Below are 20,913 nucleotides of genomic sequence, written 5' to 3' on the forward strand. Positions count from 1 at the left end.
AGCAGCAGCAGCAGCAGCAGCAGCAGCAGCAGCAGCAGCGCCCGCCGCCGCACTACCAGCAGCAAAACCAGGAGAAGCAAAGCCTCCTCCAGCAGCAGCAGCAGCAGAGCCCATGCCTCCAGTGCAACAACTGCGCCTACTACGGGGCTGCTGCGGCAGCCACGGGGGATAACCTGCCCCTGCTGCTCCGTGCCTCCTCGCCCCTCTCGGGCGCCTTCCGGACTCACTCTTCGCCTCTGTCCTCCGCCGCCTCCTCCCGGCAGGGCAGCCAACTGAACGTCAACGAGCTCACCCCTTCCAGTCATGCCGGTTCATCCAGGCAGCCTCACCAGTACCCTCAGTACCAACAGTGCCATAACCTGCAGCATCAGCAGCAAGCAGCCAGCCCCAGCAGCAGTGTCAGCAGCGGCAGCACCCACCACAACCACCACCATCATCACCACCACCACCACCAGCAGCAACAACGCCGGGAGAGCAACCCCTTCACCGAAATAGCCATGAGCAGCTGCAGGTACAACGGCGGCGTCATGCGACCGCTTAGCAACCTGAGCTCGTCCCGCAGGAACCTGCACGAACTGGACTCGGAGTCGCAGCCGCTCCAGCCGCCGCTCGCCAGCCCTGGCGCTTCCGCCAGCCCCGCCGCCCCGGAGATCGTGGTCTCCAAGCCCGAGCACAACAACTCCAACAACTTGGCGCTCTACGGCTCCTCCGGTCCCGGCCCCGGCCCGGGCAACGCCAGCAACGGCGGGGGCAAGTCCAGCAAGAAAAAGAATCAGAACATTGGCTACAAGCTGGGGCACCGCCGGGCGCTCTTCGAAAAGCGCAAGCGCCTCAGCGACTACGCGCTCATTTTCGGCATGTTCGGTATCGTCGTCATGGTCATCGAGACCGAGCTCTCCTGGGGCGCCTACACCAAGGTACGCGCCGCCTCACGCCCGGCCCGGCAGCCGCGTTCGACTGCCCCGTGGCGCCGCGGACTGGCGTCCCTGGCCCCGTAGACATCCCAGCGCGGCGAGCTGCGCGTCCTCCGTTCTGGCCCTGTCCCGTCCCGCTGGCCCGCCTCTCACTGTGAGGCGAGGCGGCCCTCCCAGTAGCAGGAGGGGAGAAGTGGGGAGGGTTTAGCCTCTGAGCGTGGGTCTCTGAGGGACGGTCATGTCTTTCTCTTGCAGGAATCACTGTATTCTCTCGCTCTGAAATGCCTTATTAGCCTTTCCACAATTATCCTGCTCGGGCTTATCATCGTCTACCATGCAAGGGAAATCCAGGTAACGTTTCCTCTCGTGGGTCAGTGAGTGTTGCTGGCATAACCTGGGGATGCGAGGTGGTTTGTCTAAGGGCACAGTGGTGCTAAGTATCTGGCCCTTCCTGTTGGCTCAGAAAGCCTGCGGAAGTTGAGTGAATGGATCTCAGCCCTGGAGAGAAACACAGTGGCCTTGTACATGTGGGGAAGCTCTGCCTGCTAGGGAATGTTGCCAGCAGTTATGCTATAGGAGCACTTAGCCCTGGGCTTAGAGCAGGCCTTCACAGTGTCATGCCTGCTGTCTTCTGTAGCAGTCTTTTATTTTCCCATGACTAAATTTCATGCTCTGTGTTTCCTCTTCACGGCAAGGTTAATTGTCGTCACTGTACAAGGTGTATAATGTCCACTGTGCTGTCTCAGATATGCGTGTACTCTAGGAGAATGTTTGAGAGGGAAGAGTTATGCTTTATTTGTTTTATTTAATGCCACACAACCCTGAGGAACATGATAGAGGAAAACTGTAAAGAAAGATAGAGAGCTAAAGGTAGGAGGAGCATAGTGATCAAAGCTGTAGAATAAGTCCCACAAATGCTGTCACAGATTTTGTCTGAAAGAGTTGGTTGTAATTTCTAATTTTTTTTTTTACTAAGACATTAAAATCTGGCATTTCAGCTCAACTGAAACATACAACAGAGAGATTCCGAAGTTTTGAAAAGTACTTTACTTAGGTACACAGTTGCTTTTGCTTTTCTTCAGATTAGTTAGAGCTACCTTCAGCTACCAGGCAAAATGATGGCTTTCAAGGGTAAAGAAGACTTTTCCACTGGTAACAGTCAGTAAAAAAAAAAAAATATAACAATTAAGGATTGTATAGTACCCTGCTTTTCATGCAAATGAATGCTGTTGTTTCAATGTGAAATGGTACCTAGTTCCCTACTTAGGGTAATGTTAGAGAACTATTGTGTTACTGAGAACTCTTTGCCAAATAGGATCCTGTTGTGCAGACTTTGCACATGGAAAACTTCTATTCCTGGCTGAGAACCGAGTTTCTCTGCATTAATATCAAAGATACTGAAAACTGCTTAATAATATTGTACTCAATAAACAAGGGTGCTAGTGGAAGAGCATCTCTATAAACCACTGAAGTACTGGTGAAGAAGTTTCTGTTCTGTGTAAAATAAATAAATGGCACTGCTGCAATGTGGAAGTCTTATTCTCTGGTATATCTTTCCACAAGTGGTGTTTGAGGCATGAAGAGCAAAGCTGAAAAAAAACACCTCTGTAAACAGTTTAATTACTCTGTTCCTTTTCTAGAAACTTCAAATGGAAATTTTATGCAAGGTAATCAAATAGCTGTAGGTATGTGTATGCATTAGCTTATACTAAGTAGTTACTCCAAGATTCGGTTGTTCTTTTATTCAGGTGAAGAGTTACAAATCTTCATTCCCTTCATATTATGCTATCGATCAGAAAGAAACATCTTTAAAAACTAAAGTAGTAGTAGTAGTAGTAGTTCAATTTTGGTTGAGTTTTTATTGATTATTTTAAAGAACTTCCATATTTGTGCAACTACATGAAACGAATTATAAAATCATGTGACTTAGTCAAGGTTAATGTAATTTTCTGTACTGCCTGACAGTACAGAATACAAGTACACCTGCCTGTAAAAAGAAATACCCTATGGTTCAGTCTGAGAGACACTGAAGACTGCAGTAATCATGTCAGGGCTTGGTATGAGCTGAGGCTTCAAGGAGCTCTGTCATTCATGTTGGAAAAAGTAAGTTCTCTTTTTCAAGAAGCCGTGTTAGGAGGAAAGGGCATAGCACCATCCTTAGCCATTAGGTATTTGATAGGTTTTTAATTTAGGCATAGTCTGGTTTTGTATGCACGTTTGACTTTTTTAAAGTAAGCTGAAGAGCTACAGTTATAAATTTATGTTACACTTCACACCTGAAAAAGCTAAGTACGTTTAAAATATTTTTGCTTAGCAATGTGTAGAATCTTCTGCAGGCTATCTAAAATACCGTGTAAATCTGATAATGTAGTAGTTGTAAAATAATTTTTAAAGCTGACTATTTTCTGAAGTCACACATGCCTTTATTTGAAGAAAGTACCCTGCTATACACAGTAGAGTGAATTGTATGTCTAGAACCATGCCCCACAGATGGTCGATTGAGTCCAGGAAGACTCAGTGCGCTGGCTATTTGTCAATCCTGCTCAGGTTTGACTATAACTTTCTAATTCTTGTCTGAAGTGTACGTGGACGTTGCCAGTGCATGTAGTGTAAATAATCAGGAGTTAATTGAAAACTAAAAACTTTCATGGAACAGGAGAAGGTCAATGTATTCTGCTTGTTGTGTGGTAGCTTTTGTACTTTGGTGGAAGCAAACTGACGTAAACATAAGATTTTTCTACAGAGCATGAGATGGAACATGTTGGGAAATAAGAAACTGAGAGTTTTGTAAATATTACCAATTGCAAACGTAATATTTAGAAGCTCTTGGTGAGTTAATTCCAGGAAGCGGAAATCATCCTTTTTATTCTTTTCAGCAGTCTATGACCTTGATTAGTGGTAGGAAATCCAAGCAGCTGTGCTGCAAGCAGGTCTATGGGGCAGTGACTTAGCAGGTGACTCTAATCTTTCTATGAAAATGACCTTGCTCATGTGTTTTGCTTTGAAAATGGTTGTCCAGTCAATTAAATGAAACCTGGGAGTTTGTGTGTCGCAGACCTGGTGAGAGTTTTAGCATTGATGAGGGCCTTATAAGGACTTGTAGGGATTCTTCCCAAGAGCCGAGTGTAAGCAATGTATTGACGTGAGACAGATGAGTTTTCTTTTGAATCTTATCCGTCGGTTAGACCGTGATTGGCGTGCTGTGGAGGAGCTGAGCATCTGCGGTCTTTCAGGGCTTCGTGGTGCATTTTCCGCCTACTCCTTTTCAGCACCGCAGACAGCTCCTCACGGTGCGCACGGCCCAGCCCGGCCCAGCCCGGTCCGGCCTGTCCCGGCGCGCCCACAGCGGCGGGATCTATCCCAGGGACCCATCCCAGGCCGGCGCACCAGCAGCGGCGGCCTCCCAGGCACTCGGCTTGGCCCGGCGCACCTGCATTGGCCGGACCCGACCGCTTCCACCCACCCCCGCCAGGTGAGCTCCCTGCCGGGCATGTTTGCAGCCTGACATTCAAAACCTCTTAGCAACATGGTTTTGCTCGTGAATTCCCTGGAACCTGCCCAGAGCTCTGCATGTGCAGACTAATATCCAGGAAGGTGTAGCAGCAGTATTTAGATGGGCTAACTGTATGGATGCTATGTAGTCTTGTGAAATCCTGGAAGTGTTAAGATATTTTAATCGAATAGGTTTCAGTGATCACAGTGTATTAGTTGTTCTGTATAAGTCTTAAGAGTAAAGCGTGAGCTGTTGTTAAGTTTAATAAATAGAAGCTAGTCATAAGCCTGCAATAAAAGTTGGATGAAACCAGCTTGGTTTAGATGATAGTTCATAGCTTGCATTCTCATTTTCAGAAAAATACATAAAAACTACAAGCATGTTTCCATCACATCCCTCCTCTTCTAGGAAAAAAAAATCCCAATGCACAACATTAATGATGTTAGAGTTGAGATAGGGACAACTGCTAATCTGTGTCTTCTTTTTTGGTCCATTGTTGTCATACCTATAATGCTGTTACAAACATCACACAAGATAATGAAAGGCGTAATGCTTGCTCTCTCCAAGCTTGTGTGTTTGTTGATTTAGTTCTTCAGAACATGTGCCCTGTTTGGAAGATCAACAGGAAGATTCTAATTTGTCTTTCTCCCAGTGCTGAACAAGTATTTTTCTCTAACTATTACTTCACTTGAGAGTTTGAGGAGATGGAGGAGGGAAGAGCTAAGACAACAGCATGATACAATTATAATTTTTGATGTATAAATTATCCACTTCATGCATAAGCAGCTTGTGATTTAATAGCATTTTGCATAAGTAAAGCAGCAGCATGGAACAGAATCTGAACCACTTTTCCTTCCCCTTGATACAGATGTTCTTACTCATGCAAAAACATGAAAGTTGCTGTTATTTGGTAGAAATTAATAGAAATCTTAATCTTTTTGTATGAGATTTCTAAACACTTCTAAGATGTATTGCTGGTTGATACTTAGGTAGAACAATTGTGTAAAGTCTTGCAAACTCCAAGGTCAAGGTTAAGCCATTGCTTTCACAGGACAGCCTCCCAGGGGCTCCAGGGAGAAAGCATCTTCAGTCGCTAAATGTTTCTGAAGTGGCAGGAAAACAATGTGCTGTAGATGGTTTTGGAGTGAAACGCTTTCAGTCTTGATAAACTTTATGGAAAGTTATCACAGCCCAAACATCCTACTGAACAATCAAGAATGTTTTCTTCTTTCTCTGTTTCTGGAAACTAGAAGCAATGGAACAGGCAGTTTCAGGAAACAGCAAAGAATGGTAATACATATCTTGACCTGTTTATTGTGCAAATAAATTCCATAATGCAGTATAATAATAAACTCTGTTTATGAGAGCTTCATTATCTTATTGGCCTCAGTGGAAAGTTCTGCAGTAAAAAATATGCACTGATGAACAGATAGGAAGTTAAACTGCCATACAGTTTTCTGTCATGGGAAGCAATGAATATTCTGCAGGCCAGATTATTTATTTGTATGAATTGTTTTCTTTTACTCAGGTAGTACATGTGCATCTCATTAACTGCCTGGTTGGCAATCTGTTGACTCTGCTGAGTCTAACTGGCCTTTGCTTACATATATTGAAACATCAGGGATTGTTCACAGACTGTACAACTTCTGCTGAAAAATCTGAGTTAAATCAAGAGCATAGGTGAAAATCAAGAAGTAAAATTTGAGTGATAATTTTATTGTGACCTGAAGGATGTTGACAATTAGTGATCTTTAATTTTTTTTTTTCAGTAGGCCTTGTATTTGGCATCAGTAAAAAGCAATGTGTAGCAATTTTGATCCAGGATACAATAACTTCATGTCCAGACTAAAAAATTCCTTTCTATTAATCACGTTTAATATACATTCCATATGTGTATTAAACAGATTGTTCCATACATGTTTTGAACAGCAGGAAATTTTGTGGGAATCCAAGGGACACCATGTGTGTCAAATGAACACTTCAGAGTACTTTTGTGAAAATACTTAGTTTTAGTTCCATTCAGTAGTTTTTTGATAGATTTTATCTGTTGACCTATGAAAAATACAGGTGCCCAGTGTCTCTGAAACACAACACTGTGATAAAAACAGCACAGAAGGCAGGTAAGAAAGTCCTGTTAACTTTGGTCATCATCCAAAAGTATTTGAGACCTTTTGCATTAAAATAAAATGTAGCAGATGCCTCTGCTCTGGGTGTAATTCCAAGTATAGTTTCTCTTGCAAAACTGCTAAGAATGCATCTATAGGAAAGGATCTAGCCTGATACTGAATGTGAGTATTTAGAAGATACCAGAGCCCAAGGAAGAGCTTTTGCATGTAAAAGAGTATATTTGAAATAAAAAAACCCTGAGAAATAAATGTATATGGGCTCATATCCAAAGATTTTGTTGTCACCTGTGGTTAAAGAGCTTCTTGAGCTCTTTTACCTGTAGTGTAGTAGCTTGTAGTGTTACAGAACATAGCTATTTGTCTTCCTTAAAGAGTTATACATCATTTCTGTGGTTTGGGGAAGTGTAAGATAGTCTGTAAAGAGCAAAACATATATAACAGGCATTTATTTTGTACTTTTCATTATCAAAGGGCAAATCCTCACATTTTTTGTCACTTAAATGTTTTTACAAAAGGAAACACTGAGACAAATAGTCCAAGTGCCATGGAAGTAATCCTGAGCAGGATTCATAACTACGTGTGAAGTTCAGGCTTGCCCAAATTGTGGTAATATGCTCAGATCAGTCATTTGTTGTGTAAATAAGACCCTGTTGTCACCATCTAGTTCATGCCTTTTATTTTCAAGAATTGTCTGCCTGTTTAGTGGATGCCCCAAATACTGCAATGTAAAATGAATGCAATGCAGTGCTTTGCAGTATGTCCTAACAAGAGACTGTTGAGAATCTTTTTGAAGCATTTTATCCATATTTCAACTGGGTTTTTTTCAGCTTTCATGGCATTGCATCTCCTGTAACTTTAGTGCAGTTGTATACTGACATTCCCAGCTGCCCAACCCTGACTTCTGACACTAGTATTTTCACTAGATCAATGCATTATGATGAACCAATGCTTTATCTTCAGTTTCTTAATAAAACAAAGATTCATCAGAGGTGTTGAATGATATTTCTTGGTTTGTGATGGTTATTCTGCTTTTATGAATAAGATCTGTTGCATCCATGAAATGAGGCAAGTCTTCAAGAATAAAAATTGCATAGTACCTTTGATACTGAATTCGTACCATTGCATATATAAAATTCACATGCATAGAACTCAGATTTCAGTCTTGGAAACTGCGGAAAGATAGAATGTTCAGATGTGACGAGACAGCACAAAATATCTGAAACAATTATTAAATACTACTACCAATAATCACTGAACATTCAGTGGTAACACCTAGTTTTAATGGTTTCCATCAAAACTATTCTTACTGCATTTTTAGATTACATACCATTTTTGCACCAATTATACACATTTGACACGTTTTGACTTCAGAGGAGAAACTGTATTTGTCAGTATATAAATCAGTGGGATCTTTAGAGCTTTTCCATTTTGAGCATGATCATTATATGTTAAGGATTTTATACTTAACAGCTTGTCATTAGTAAAACATCTTTTCAAGATGACTTGGAAATTTGTGAACAGACACTGATTTATGAATGTGCTAAAGGTGTTCTTTACCCACTTTTCCTTTGCTCACAGAGCTGCTCTGTGATAGCTGTAAAATTCCAGTTTGGTCGTGCAATTACTGCACCTGGAGCATAATGTGTTCTTTTGACTGTAGATTCCCTTTTGAGAAACTTCCCATGAGTTTTCTTGGTCTCTGCATAAGGAATGGGCCGATATAGGAGAAATTTTCATCCATCCAAATTCCAGTGTAGCCAAAAAAGTGTCCCATGACAACTACTGCTGAACCCAATACTTGTCTCAATGGTGTCATGGTTAAAGTGACTTCACATTAAGCTCACTCTTTCCATTTGTTCTCATTCAGGTTTGAGCTTCATGGTAAAAAGCCAGTAACTTGCATTCTGTTGTGATTTCTACAGTATGATAGTTTAGAATAACTAAATCTTTGTGCAGTGGGATAGAGCAATGCTGGGCCTCCCATATTGCTGGTTCGTCTTCAGTATAGTTTTAGAGACAGTTTAATGGCAAAATATGTGAAAAAAAATTAAAAATAGAAGAGTATATATGGGCAGTCTGCATTGAGATTTGGTTATCCAATAGGTATGTGCTTGGGTTTCTGCGTATATGTGCCCCCATCTAGGAACAGACACGTTTGTCTGCTGCCCAGCAACAGAATGGGATACAGCACAGCCAAATGAGAAATTTAGCAGTGTGGCTGTAAGCTGTCAGACCATTCGTTTCCTCTATCTTTTGTGACTCGGAAGAAAAACAAAAGAGATGAACAGGTTTTTTGTATCCAGCCTGTGATCAGACATGTCAGCTCATCCAAAATTAACATTTTGAATAGCAATTTTGTTTAAACTTCAGCACTTGTGACATACTTGTTTCATGTATTTTGTTTGCAGATTTATCTAATAAAAAAAAAAAAAAGTAACTTTGAGGACAGAGCATGTTATACCTGAGGCCTTCTGTAAACTAGGCATATTTGATAAAGCTGTAACATTCAATTAATCAATGAGGCAGTAAGAAGAGCTGTGTGTGCTAAGAGGTGTTTGACAATGTTCTGGGATTTGGTGTTTTTTTTTTTTGTTTGCTGGTGTTTTTTGCTTGTTTTGTTTGTTGTTTTTTTTTTCCTCTGAGGAAGCAGCTGCAGTCATAGTAAGTGGTAATAAAGTAAACCAGTATTTTACATAAATACAGGTAAAGAACTGTAAAAAAACTTGTGTGTATATTGCGGGTTTTTTATACCTGATGTTGAAAGTTGCCGTCAAAGATATTTTAATGTAATCTTTGAAGCAGTTTGAAGACTTTATCTGCTACAAGGTTTAGCCAGAAGCCTACTTTAGACCTTCAGCAGTAACACGTGCTAATTAAATAGCTGCTTTACTGTTTCTCCCTCCCAGTTTTACTTGCCAGGGTGATTTGCAGGAGCAGTTCTTACAGGAAATCTCTACACTTAAGATCAGTGTGTGATTATGTTTATTTAGATATTTAAATATGCAAGTACAACTAACTCCACTTTGCTTCTTCTGCGGTCTACCTCTTAGTTTCCCTTACTTAAGTGGTCATGCTTTAGGACAATACTTACACACTTGGATTTTGCATATCTGTATTTGGAGTTATTTTAAACTTAAATGAAGTTTCTAGTTTAACTGTGTTTCTGAGACAGTAAAAACACTACAGTGACTAAGTCCTGTGATGCTGATGTGTATTCACCCATTGTCAATTAAATAAAAACATACCCAATTTAAAAAGAAAAATCCAAACTTTCTACAATATCTGAAGTATTTATGTCATAGATAAATACTAAAGAAGGAACTGAGAAGACACATTCTCATGTATATGATTTGTTGTTACCAGTCGCTCTTTAAAAACAAATTCCTAAATTTAGAGCGACTGGTGTACTGCTTTGGCAAAACAAATGAGTTAGCTCATTTATCTAGCTTCAGATTTGGTGTTTCTACCTTTAACTTCTGTTTTCCCGTTCACTTGCAAAAAATATTGCCAGTTCCTTCAGAAAATACATCTTTTACATTGGTTCCAGTTTTCCTAGAAATAATAGAGCTGATCATCCCTGAAGAGAGTGCACTGGGAACAGTGGCAGATGGCAGCTGTCTTGGGAGACTGCATTTCCTTGTGCAGTGATCTGTAGAACAAATTGTTTTGTCTTTCTTCATTCAGTACTAAAATCCTAAATAAATAATTGGAAGATAATAATTTTAAATTGTCAACATAAAAATCTTGAAATGTAGGTGGTTCTCACCTGTGAATTTTGATTTGGCAAGAATACTGTAGAATCAGGATTATTTTGTTTCTGAGGTATATGAAATGGGAAAAAATAAAACACAGACTACTAGGTTTCTTAAAAAATGCTTCTAAAAATTAGTTCTGTAAAATAACAGAGTTATTTTGTGGGAAGCTATGATGTGTTCTTCACATAAAAGTTTTTGGAACTGCTGCTTCAGTGCAAATCTAAATTCATCCCTAACTTTGAAATTGGTGTTTCCATCCCTGTACTGCCAAGATCAGTGTAGTAGTTGTAGCAGACATAAAACAAGGTTTTAAAGATGTTGGGTTTTGTTGGTTTAGGATTTTTATTTTTTTTAATAATTTGCCCAGTGTGGTAATTTGTTTGTATTTGTGAAAGTGCCAAGGGAACCAAAGTAATTAATTATTTCTTTCCAACTTTCCCTTTCGCATGTAGTAAAACTGTAATACTCATGTCCTGCTGCACTTTCTTAGCAGGGAGAGTGAGCCGGAGCAGGCCAGAAAAAAACCAGAAGGTAATATGGAGCAGTGGCTGACGGAAGCTGAGTTATGAGCAAGTTACGATGTGGTTAGGTTAGGGGCTGAAATGTGTTCTAAGAGCTACATCTAAATTACCCTATGCAGTCCTTAGGTTCTTGTAGAAAAAAATCTGTGGTTGAAAATTAGACATCTTTTTCATTCCACCTCTGTCAATTGTTGTTCTGGATTACTCTGCGTCACCTAATGTATTTTTTAGTAAATACATCTGTATACAGCTTTTAAAATAACAAAATAGTAAATAGTGCAAAACGAGATTAGTACTGTTTCAGTGAACTAGTCCAATTTTCCCATTTTGCATGTTTATGCAGGAGACCTATCTCAGCTGTGCTTTCTCTGTTATTTTTCTTGCACTTAATCTGCTTGGGGAACATTTTTGACTGTCAACTCCAGTCACAAGAACTTTTTGGAACTGCTGGTGCTGGATGGAAGCCTTCTACATGTGCTAACTGAAACTTACTGTGTTTTAAGTACCTGGAGATGACGGGATCTGAAACTTTGAGCTGTTAAGTTAAAAATATTGTTAAAAGGAAAAAATATCTGTTATGGACATTGACTTTTTAAAAACTTCTGACTCAATTCAGACACAAGTACTAGTGCACTTACTAAATACCTCAAGGAATGTAGTAACTGGTGAACTTTTATTTCTAGGCCTCTGATTTGGTTCAGAGGTTCATAAAAATTCATATAACTGAGTATCTTCCTATTGATTACATATCTGAGCAAGCTCAGCTCTCAGTTTTCCAGCAAGAGTCCAAAGTAAATTAAATTAGAGATTGTCTTCTGAAATATATTGCTAATAATGAAATTGAAAAAATCTTATGTTTTGATATTTTTTTTTTAATCAACCCTTTCAATTTATAACAGTAAGTGCGTGGTCTAATTATTTTGATTTTGTTTGTGATTTGTGATTTTTTTCTTAGTTCGATGCATAATTACTTTCAGGTTGTTCTCTGTAGCCATTGGGAAAGCCATCTTGATAGCTTGGATATCCTTTTTTCTTCCCTTCATAGTACTTGGATTTCAACTAATTACAGTATAACCTGCATAGAAAGTTACTGAGTAGAAGGAATAGCTTTTTTAGGAGCATATCAACTTCTTTGTCCCTTGAGTACATATCTATATATGGAGAGAGACCTATATGAAAAGAGCCTATGCTTGTCTCAGTAATTGCTGAATGCTGTAACGGTATTTTGGCATTGTAGGCTATAGGGGGGTTAAGCTATTTCACAGTTATCTGAGATAAATAATAAAGCTGAAAGTCTGGCCAGTACCATTTAACTGTATTGAGAAATGCCTCTTAATATCTATGGACAGAGAAAGCTAAAATGAATACAGTCAGTATGGGATTTAAAATAGAAGGGAAATACGGGTGGCAGGAAACTAACTTTGTGTGCTTAGGCAGAATTTAACCCTGTGTTAGTTATGTGATCATAAATGTCCTCCATAGAAAATCTCACAGAGTATTTAGGGTGTCTTTTTCTATCATGATCTGAGATTAAAAAATATCCAGATAAACTGAATAGGAGCACTGTTTAAATCAGCTGGCTTTTTAAATGATTGTGGTAATGGGTGGCCTGTCAGAGTAACTAAGACGTATTTTAATGAGAAATTTTTGACGCTGCTCTTCTGAAACTATGGTTCACAAAGACAGTCAGTGCCACAAGTGGTCTGAGACTCTTTCACACATCACTTTCTGAGATGGTAAGATTCTGAGTACCATAAGGTCTTTTTTGACAAATGCTTGGTCAAAAATTTTGGTAAATCAGCAGCCCCACTACTCTGAATCAAAGTTCCACCAGTACATCTATAAGGTGTAAGTGACTCCAATATTTAAGCATTTTAAATTTGGAATTTTTAGATAAAGCAATTGTAATGGTATGTTTGCGAATAAAGTTGATTCCCCTTATGCAAGGAATGCTTCCAAGCTGATACTACTTTATCACTGCTTACTGCTTCCTTTTTACTGCTGTGCTAATGTATCCCACAGTATTACAGCAAGGGAATGATACAGTTTTCAGGTTTGTTCTTTTACCATGATTATAAAGACATTTTCAGAAAATGGCTGTTTTTCTTGTTCTTTGCACTTACCAACATCCTCTGATAGTCTGCTATAAATCTGTTTTGATGTACTAACAATTACAAAAATATTTCCTTTTGTTTTAAATAGCTTCAGAGAGTCTCTGTCATTGTGTGTGGTCTGTCTGCTTAGAATGTATTTCTCATCTGATGTAATGAATTTAACAGTGCTATGTAAATATACACATACCTACAGAAATATCTATGATATGATTTTTATTTTCATGTCTTTGCCATGTGTAGTTACAAATACCAAGCTTATTTGATGTTAAAGATTGATTTAAGTTTTATATTTACATACAACATGCTGGAAATACATAATTTCAGGTGATAACATGAACATTTTTTTATAGAGTACAAACTTAATAAAGGCATATAAGAGTTTTGTATTTGAAGAACCTTGCAGAACACTGATGAAGTACTTGCATTAGATTTCAACACTGAATAATTATAAGAAATTTGAAAGCTATGAACAGGCCTAAGATCTCATGACATCTTTGCTGTGTTTGGAGTTTGTCCTTCTATGTGAAGTGCTATATCCAACTCCACAGGAGTTTTTCTTATGATTTCTTTTTATTGCTAGCATCATTCTCTATTCATATGAATAGTATCTTGAAATTAATGCATGGTTATTATAACAGGATTGACTGAAAGCAGCTAAAAGGGTGAATATGTACCCTTTAAATTGTGCTGTTCAGCTGTTCTTTCTTGTCTTCATTCATTTACCTTCCTTGCTTTTCAAATAGGAAATGTACCAAATGTGCCAAGTACACAGGCACACACAAATTTCTGTGTCTTCTAAATTAAAAATGAAACTTGCACTTAGTAGGTTGCTTAACTGCAAATATATAAAATGTACATGATACTTGGACTAATCTATGTGCCATTTTGCTAAGTCCCGATTTAATTGTTATTCACAGCCTCTTTTAGAGGCCTATATTTATTTCAGAGTGTTTAATATCCATCACAGTTTGAATTTAGAGACAAAAAACTTGTAAGGAAGCCTTCCTCATAAATATGATTTTGAAATACTAAATTTTTTTGTGAAGTAGAAATGTTTGCCCTGGATCTGTGGTCTTTTGTGGCATCTGGTATTTTCTACCTTGCATGTTTTCAACACCTAATTCTCATTATATGACAGCTGAAGATATTTTCCTTAGAAGAAATTAGCACAACTGATGTCTATGGAAGTTGATGGAAATCTTCTGTGTCTGTTCCATAGAGCATTAGTGAGAAGCTTGTTTGTAGCATGATAGGATTTATTCTGCTGACAGGTGAATATGTTACTAAGTATGTATTCCATAATAATATCTTAACATTTTTTAAAAAACTTTGTGATTAAATAACATTTTCTTCTACGAAAATTGTAAGATCAAATTTTAATGCCTAAGTTTAACTCAACATTCTTATATTCTCATCTTTTAAATTGAATCAGTGCTTAAGGTTTTTCATTTTTCTTGAATTGCCTTTCTGCATATAAAATTCTTTTTGAAATCTGTTAAGATGCTAGGTTAAGAAGCAGAACAAAAGATAATTTCTTTTTTTCAGCGTATTTTGAAGCTTTGAAAGAAATTTTAAAACTCTACTAGGCTGATGTGTATTTGATATGTATATATGTATATAAGAATCGAAATATTTAACTCTGTTGTTAATTTATTCTTTTATTTGGAAACCCATGCAGGGATTTGGTAATACCTATTATTTTTTTCAGTCAAGCTGTTTACTGTTCACCTGTGTTTTGGGTGTTCAAAATACCTTCATATCAAACAGTGCATTTGCTAAGTGCAAACCAGCACACTCTTGCTGGTAGATACATACAGGCATACATTGTCTGGTATCCAATCACTTAACTAGTATGTGAAATTTGCAGAATGACTGCAAGAAAATATATGTGCTCACCTTGCATACAATGTATTCACTGTTTCTTTAGATGAAGTCAACACTATGTGTGTCTTTAACGGGATTGTGGTGGAAGTAAGAACTGAATTTAAGAGTGGTGATTTGACCTTGGCTAGCTGCCAGACTTTGACTCAGCCACTCTCTCACTCTCCCACCTCAACTATACAAGGGTAGAAAACAAGCTGAAAATGTTTTTGAATTGAGATAAAGATGAGAACATCCCGTACCAATTACCAGGACAGGAACTTGGAGAAAATTAATGTAATTTATTGCCAGTTAAAAGTAGAGAAACAAAGACAAATGTTACAACACCTTTCCCCTTCCTGTACTCTGCATCTCTCGTTCATACCCAACCCCTGTGTATTCATCCCCATGAATGGGACTGGGGATATGGGGAAGGGAGTCTGTCCACAACAATTCCTCTCTGCCACTCCTTCCTCCTCATGCTGAGGAGGACCACTGCTCCAGTGTGGGTACTCTCCATGGTCTTCAACTCTTTAGGCTAAACTTGCTCCAGTGTGGTTCCTCTATAGGCCCTGGTTCTAAGCAGAAACTGCTTCAGCATAGGCTCTTCTGTAGGTGTCAGTTCCTTCAGGAAATCCACCTTGCTCTGTTGCAGGATCCTCCATGGGCTGCAGTGTAGGTATCTGCTCCAGTGTCATCCTCTCCAGAGGTTTCAGGGAAATGCCTCCTTCACCATGGTCCTTTTCATGGGTTGCAGGGAAACCTCAGTTCCAGTGCCTGGAGCATCTCTCCATAGTTATTCTTTGACTGTAGCATTTCTGTGATGTTTGTCAGACTTCTTTTCCTTACTCTTCACTACGTGGCCAGTGTTTTGCTCTTTCCTAAGTATGCTTTCGCAGAAGCACAACCAGCAGCTTCACTGATGAGCTCAGATATGTTGTGCAGTGGGTCCATTGTGGAACAGCCCCTGACCACTTCTTGCAGATATCATGCATGCAGCCCTCCAGTAGCTATACATTGTCGCTGACATCCAAGGCAGTCAGAGGTGGAAGAACGTAAGAGTGAAAAAAGGTCCAAAAATACAGAAATTTGGTTTATTTCTTACTATAGTTAACATTTCTTTTAGCGTCAGCTCATCTGCAATAAGGTTAATTAGTAGTTATCACTATTCTAAACAACTGACTGAAGCAATTTTCTGAGAAACAAAAGGAATGTGTTGGGAGGAGGATGTAGTGTACGTTTTTGATCTGTAGGAAGAATATATAGAGATCAAGCTTGTATTTTTAAACTATTGATAGATGTAAAATGACAAAGAGCAGTGCAGATAGTTTTTTGTTGCTGTTTTTTTGTGTCTGTGTATATGGTGTGTTTCATGCTCAAAATAGTTTTCTTACATTAAGAAGCACATTATAGGTGTACTTTTCTGACCCATTACTTTTGAATAACTTTTAAAATCCTGCTAAAGTATTTTTATTTATTCTTACCTATTTACTGAACAGCCTTGTTTAGATTTGGATTATAACTGAAGTGATAAGATGGTCTTCTTCTATTGTTAAGATTTTATCTTCTTTGTCATTATGGGTTATGTCCCTTTTTGAAAAGTTGCGTATTTGCAACTTCTTGCATACTCTCTACTAGTGTCAAACACTGTCTCATTAAGTATTTATTTAATAAATGTCAGGAGCATAGTTTACTAAACAATGTGAAATGTTTCAGTACTGTTGTTCCTGAGTGACAAACCAAAGGCTTTGATTATGCAGGAACCAACATAAGCATTTAAATTTCAGCTACTAGTAGACATCACATGGCTGGCTGGGCTACTCTGATATTTGCTGGCTTGTGCTTTTTAGGCTTTCACCATTAGATACCAAAATTTTTGAGTCTTTATGAAGTTTTTTAGGTAGTTTCACATCCTAGGTTGACCTGTATTGGTGTCTGAAGCTTGAAAAAAGCGTGGATAGTTCTACAGAAGCTATATCACCCTGGCTGAAAGCAAGGATATTCTCTACAGTAGGCTTAACGTTACATCTTAGAAAGTATTTTCAATTTGTAATTTAGATACACATTCTGAAACCACTTTCTCAAATTTTTTCTCAATGTTGTGAATTTAGAGTGAGCAATTGATCTTGAAGGGATAGAGGATTTTGGATCAGAAATGACAATTAAAGAAAATATAAGAAATTCTCAGTAAATAATATGTGAAAATTCAGTTTCATGTACAGTTTTTAAAATAGTGCATGAAAAATTGTTTTTGTCTTAACCAGAAATATATTTCACTTCATAGTGATGTAGTAATGTCCTTTTCTGAAATGGGATATTAATTTTCTTTTTAGTCATCATTGGCAGCTCTGAAAACTAAAAATCTTGAATGAAATCATAATAAGATTTGTTAATGACATACTAAATTTAACCTTGTATTTTATTATTTCAGTTGTTCATGGTGGACAATGGAGCAGATGACTGGAGAATAGCCATGACTTATGAGCGTATTTTCTTTATCTGCTTGGAAATACTGGTGTGTGCTATACATCCCATACCCGGGAACTATACATTCACATGGACAGCCCGGCTTGCCTTTTCTTACGCTCCATCCACAACAACAGCTGATGTGGATATTATTTTATCTATACCAATGTTCTTAAGACTCTATCTGATTGCCAGAGTTATGCTTTTGCATAGCAAACTTTTCACTGATGCCTCATCTAGAAGCATTGGAGCATTAAATAAGATAAACTTCAACACCCGTTTTGTTATGAAGACTCTAATGACAATATGTCCAGGAACTGTACTGTTGGTTTTCAGTATCTCGTTATGGATAATTGCTGCATGGACGGTCCGAGCTTGTGAAAGGTAAGGTTGTTTTACTTGTTTAGTTCTTTCTGCCTGTCTATTTTTTCTATTGTTTTGCCTCTTTGGTTTTGGACTCGGGACTAAAATACTTAATGGTACGGATTGATGTTTGGAGCACTATTCGGGTTGTACTCTACATAGACTGTGAGGAATAATTTGTCTTTTAATCTGAAGAACCTTTGCTGAGAGGTTTGTGCACACTGTTTACTGTACCATTGTGATTTAATTTTAGTGTTTCAATATAACTTTAGTTATGTTTGCTAAAACAAATGGACAGATGCCGTAAAATGTCTTTAAGAGTAGCTGTTGGTATTCTGCATTGATGTCAGCTGTCATTTATTTTGTTTGTGAGTTAAATTTATTGAAGATGAGGTAGATAAAATAGCCATGTAAAATTCCAGTGGAAGATAATTGTGTTTTGTTTTAATTTGAATTTTATTGTGTTGTAAAAAAGGGGTGACAAATATTGTTTGGTAGTTAGAAAGATGAAAGAAGATGAACAGACAGAACAATTACAGTAGTGTTACTTTTTTGCTTCACTTTAAAATCAGAAGAAACACATTTGAGAAGCAGATTAAAATTTATTTCAGTTAGTTTTCCATCTTCCCCCTCCCACAGACTTCATTGTAGGTTCAGGAAAAATGACTGTCAGTCCTGACAGCTTGAAATTTAATTTTTCAAACACAGCTATAACAAAAAACAAATGAGCTTTTGACTGAATAAGATTTCTTAGAAGTGTGAGATACATTACCTCTAAGGAGACAGTCAGGATGATTATTTATCAAAGATTTAGTACCTGGAACAGCTTTACTCTGTAGAGATCCAGTTGACAAAATTAATTTGTTGTTAAAATTTTGTTAAGATTTGTGGACTGTAGTTTGTTACAGTGTGTGCTTTGTGTCAGTGGTGTTTCCCCATGTTATGCCAAGGCTGATCATTTAAGAGTGTTCTGAAAATGCCATGTTAACAGTGACATTAGAGTTTCTAAATGCCTCCATAGTGTAAGCAGGCAGAGCACCCTAAATACTGACTCAGTTTTTAATAGTTGTATTTTAATAAGCCTGTTCACTTCTGTTTCCACTAGTTTTCTTTAAACAGAATTAATGCTCAGGAAATGTCTGTTCAGGCATTTCCCAAATTGTCACTTGTGAAGTGACTTTGAGTAACCTCAGCATCAATTGCTGTCATTGTTTTCTGTATCATTGGTTAATAATCTGTATTATTATTGAAAACTAGCGTTAGGTAGTCACTGTTTTATTAACATTTTAATAGTTGCACATTCAAAGTAATATTATAAAACTTGAGCCACAGTCAAAATTGCTGAAAAATATTAACTACTTTCTGATACATGTGTGTAAAGCGTATCTGTGTATTAGTTTAAAGATGGCAGAACCAGTACAGGTTCTGTGTAAGCTATACTAAAAGCAACAAAACTACTTCACTCATTTTTCAGTTAGGGAGAGTAAAGACAACTTCTTTGTTTGCTCAGCTACACTAAACTCAGGGTTGCAAGCAAGGCTGAATTTTCTTCAACTCTCTGCTAAACTAGTGATGAATTTTTCACATTTTAATTTGCATTGCAGTCACATTGAAGTGACTGTAATGTTTAGACAGTATGCTGGATAGACACTGACTCCTCTAAACCTGAAACAAAGTGCAACTGCAAGCCAATTAAATATAGAAGTATTATATTAATATGTTACTGTCTGCAAGTGAAGTCCATTTCAAGATTATATTCCTTCATATATTTTATGTTTCAGAAACACTAAAAAGGATATATTTTTGGCTTTGAGAATTAGGTACTCACACCATTCATGCTAGTTGCACTGAAAATTTCATGTGTTTTGCCTCAGATATTCCCTTGTGGGAACATGTAAGTATTTTGCAAAATAAATGATGCTGGCTCTGGACTCCAGTTACCAAAACCATAGCCTATAGGTCCATAGACAAGTACATTTTTAAAGAAAGCTGTCAGAAGAAAACTCCAAAACCCAACACATTGGAATGCTTTTTTACACTGCCATCTGAAACTAACATCCCATTTTGTGTGGCAGGAGAGACATACAATAGCCATTTGTTATGGGAAAAGATAAGTATGTCTGAATTAATTCTCTGCTGTGTAGAGGTCATAGTCCTCAGAGGATTTCTCCTGAGATCTTAATAGCTTTGATTTGCTCAGCAGTTAGAAGTTGAGTTTACAAAAATAAAACAGATTTCTTTCATCTGCTCTTCTTTTTTTCCCCTCTAGTTTTAACTAGATGGAAGCTTTTTTTGTTGGAATTAATTATTTTATGTACACAAAAAGATCCTCAAAAGATATGTTATCATTAGAAGGAGTATTTGCTATTCCACTTGACTTCATGCATGAAACCCTAATGAATTTTGTATGTTTAGCAGGAATTAGGAATTAGGCAGAAGGCTAGTAGCTCTGTTTTGGTGGAGGGATTTACACAAATGAAATTTGATGGTGCTGTACGGTTCTCAGTATCACTCTAGCACCAAGCTCTTTGCTATGGTTTAGTTTTATATAAAGTTTTGCAGTAGTGGTTATAGTATTTTTTCAGAGTATAAAATCATGTAGCTGACCGTCCAAATTAGAACAAGATGATGGTGGTAGGATTACTAGATTAACATATTAAAATTTTTGAATAGAGATGAAACATTCTCATTCTATTCCATGACATTAATGAGGGGGTAGTTGCCCCTAGTAGTAGTAGGGCAGTATTCTTACTGTGAAGTTGTGTGTGCTCAACAACTCTGCTGCTAGATGACAGCCTGATTTTGTGACTTGTTCTATTCAAAGTCAGATTTTTCTTATTGCAGTCTGTCCTGGGAATAAGAAAGGAGTTTTATAAGCACTGCATTTCAGAACAAGGAAGGTAACATGAAAGACCACTATTTTACATCTCTCTAAGGAACGCCCTGTAGAGACAAGTTATGAGGTGAGGCAAGCAGATTGACCATCTGAAAAGACTTCACTACTTTCGTGGTCATCTGAATGATCACTTGAGATGCACTGACCTAAGGCAGGGCATGTTTCTTTCTCAGTGCCTCAATGGCTGTACTGTTAGCTCCCAGAATGCTCATTATAGCAACTGACACTTTGGGTTGGTGAACAAACTGTTTTCACGATTGCAGTTTATGGTCATCCATGAGGGCAGAATGTGGTACAAATAATAATTGTGGACAGCCACCTGAGTTGTAAATGGGTTGCTAAGGCTGCACTGATACGGCTAAGGGAGCTTGGGTGGCAAAGATGGGGAAATCACAGAAGTGTTGA

At 38.1% G+C, this 20,913-nt stretch overlaps 1 protein-coding gene across 1 annotated transcript in view; it reads left to right on the forward strand.

The window, feature by feature from the left end:
* Positions 1 to 20,913, forward strand: part of KCNN2 (potassium calcium-activated channel subfamily N member 2) — a 66,910-nt gene that overhangs the window by 238 nt on the left and 45,759 nt on the right. Inside the window, exons 2-5 of the mRNA XM_054397617.1 lie at positions 99 to 398; positions 459 to 917; positions 1,170 to 1,265; positions 17,215 to 17,633. Coding sequence (XP_054253592.1) covers positions 99 to 398; positions 459 to 917; positions 1,170 to 1,265; positions 17,215 to 17,633 — 1,274 coding nt within the window. The remainder of the gene's footprint in view (positions 1 to 98; positions 399 to 458; positions 918 to 1,169; positions 1,266 to 17,214; positions 17,634 to 20,913) is intronic.

The sequence above is a fragment of the Indicator indicator genome, chromosome Z (assembly GCF_027791375.1).
Source record: "Indicator indicator isolate 239-I01 chromosome Z, UM_Iind_1.1, whole genome shotgun sequence".
In the NCBI taxonomy this organism is placed as follows: domain Eukaryota; kingdom Metazoa; phylum Chordata; class Aves; order Piciformes; family Indicatoridae; genus Indicator; species Indicator indicator.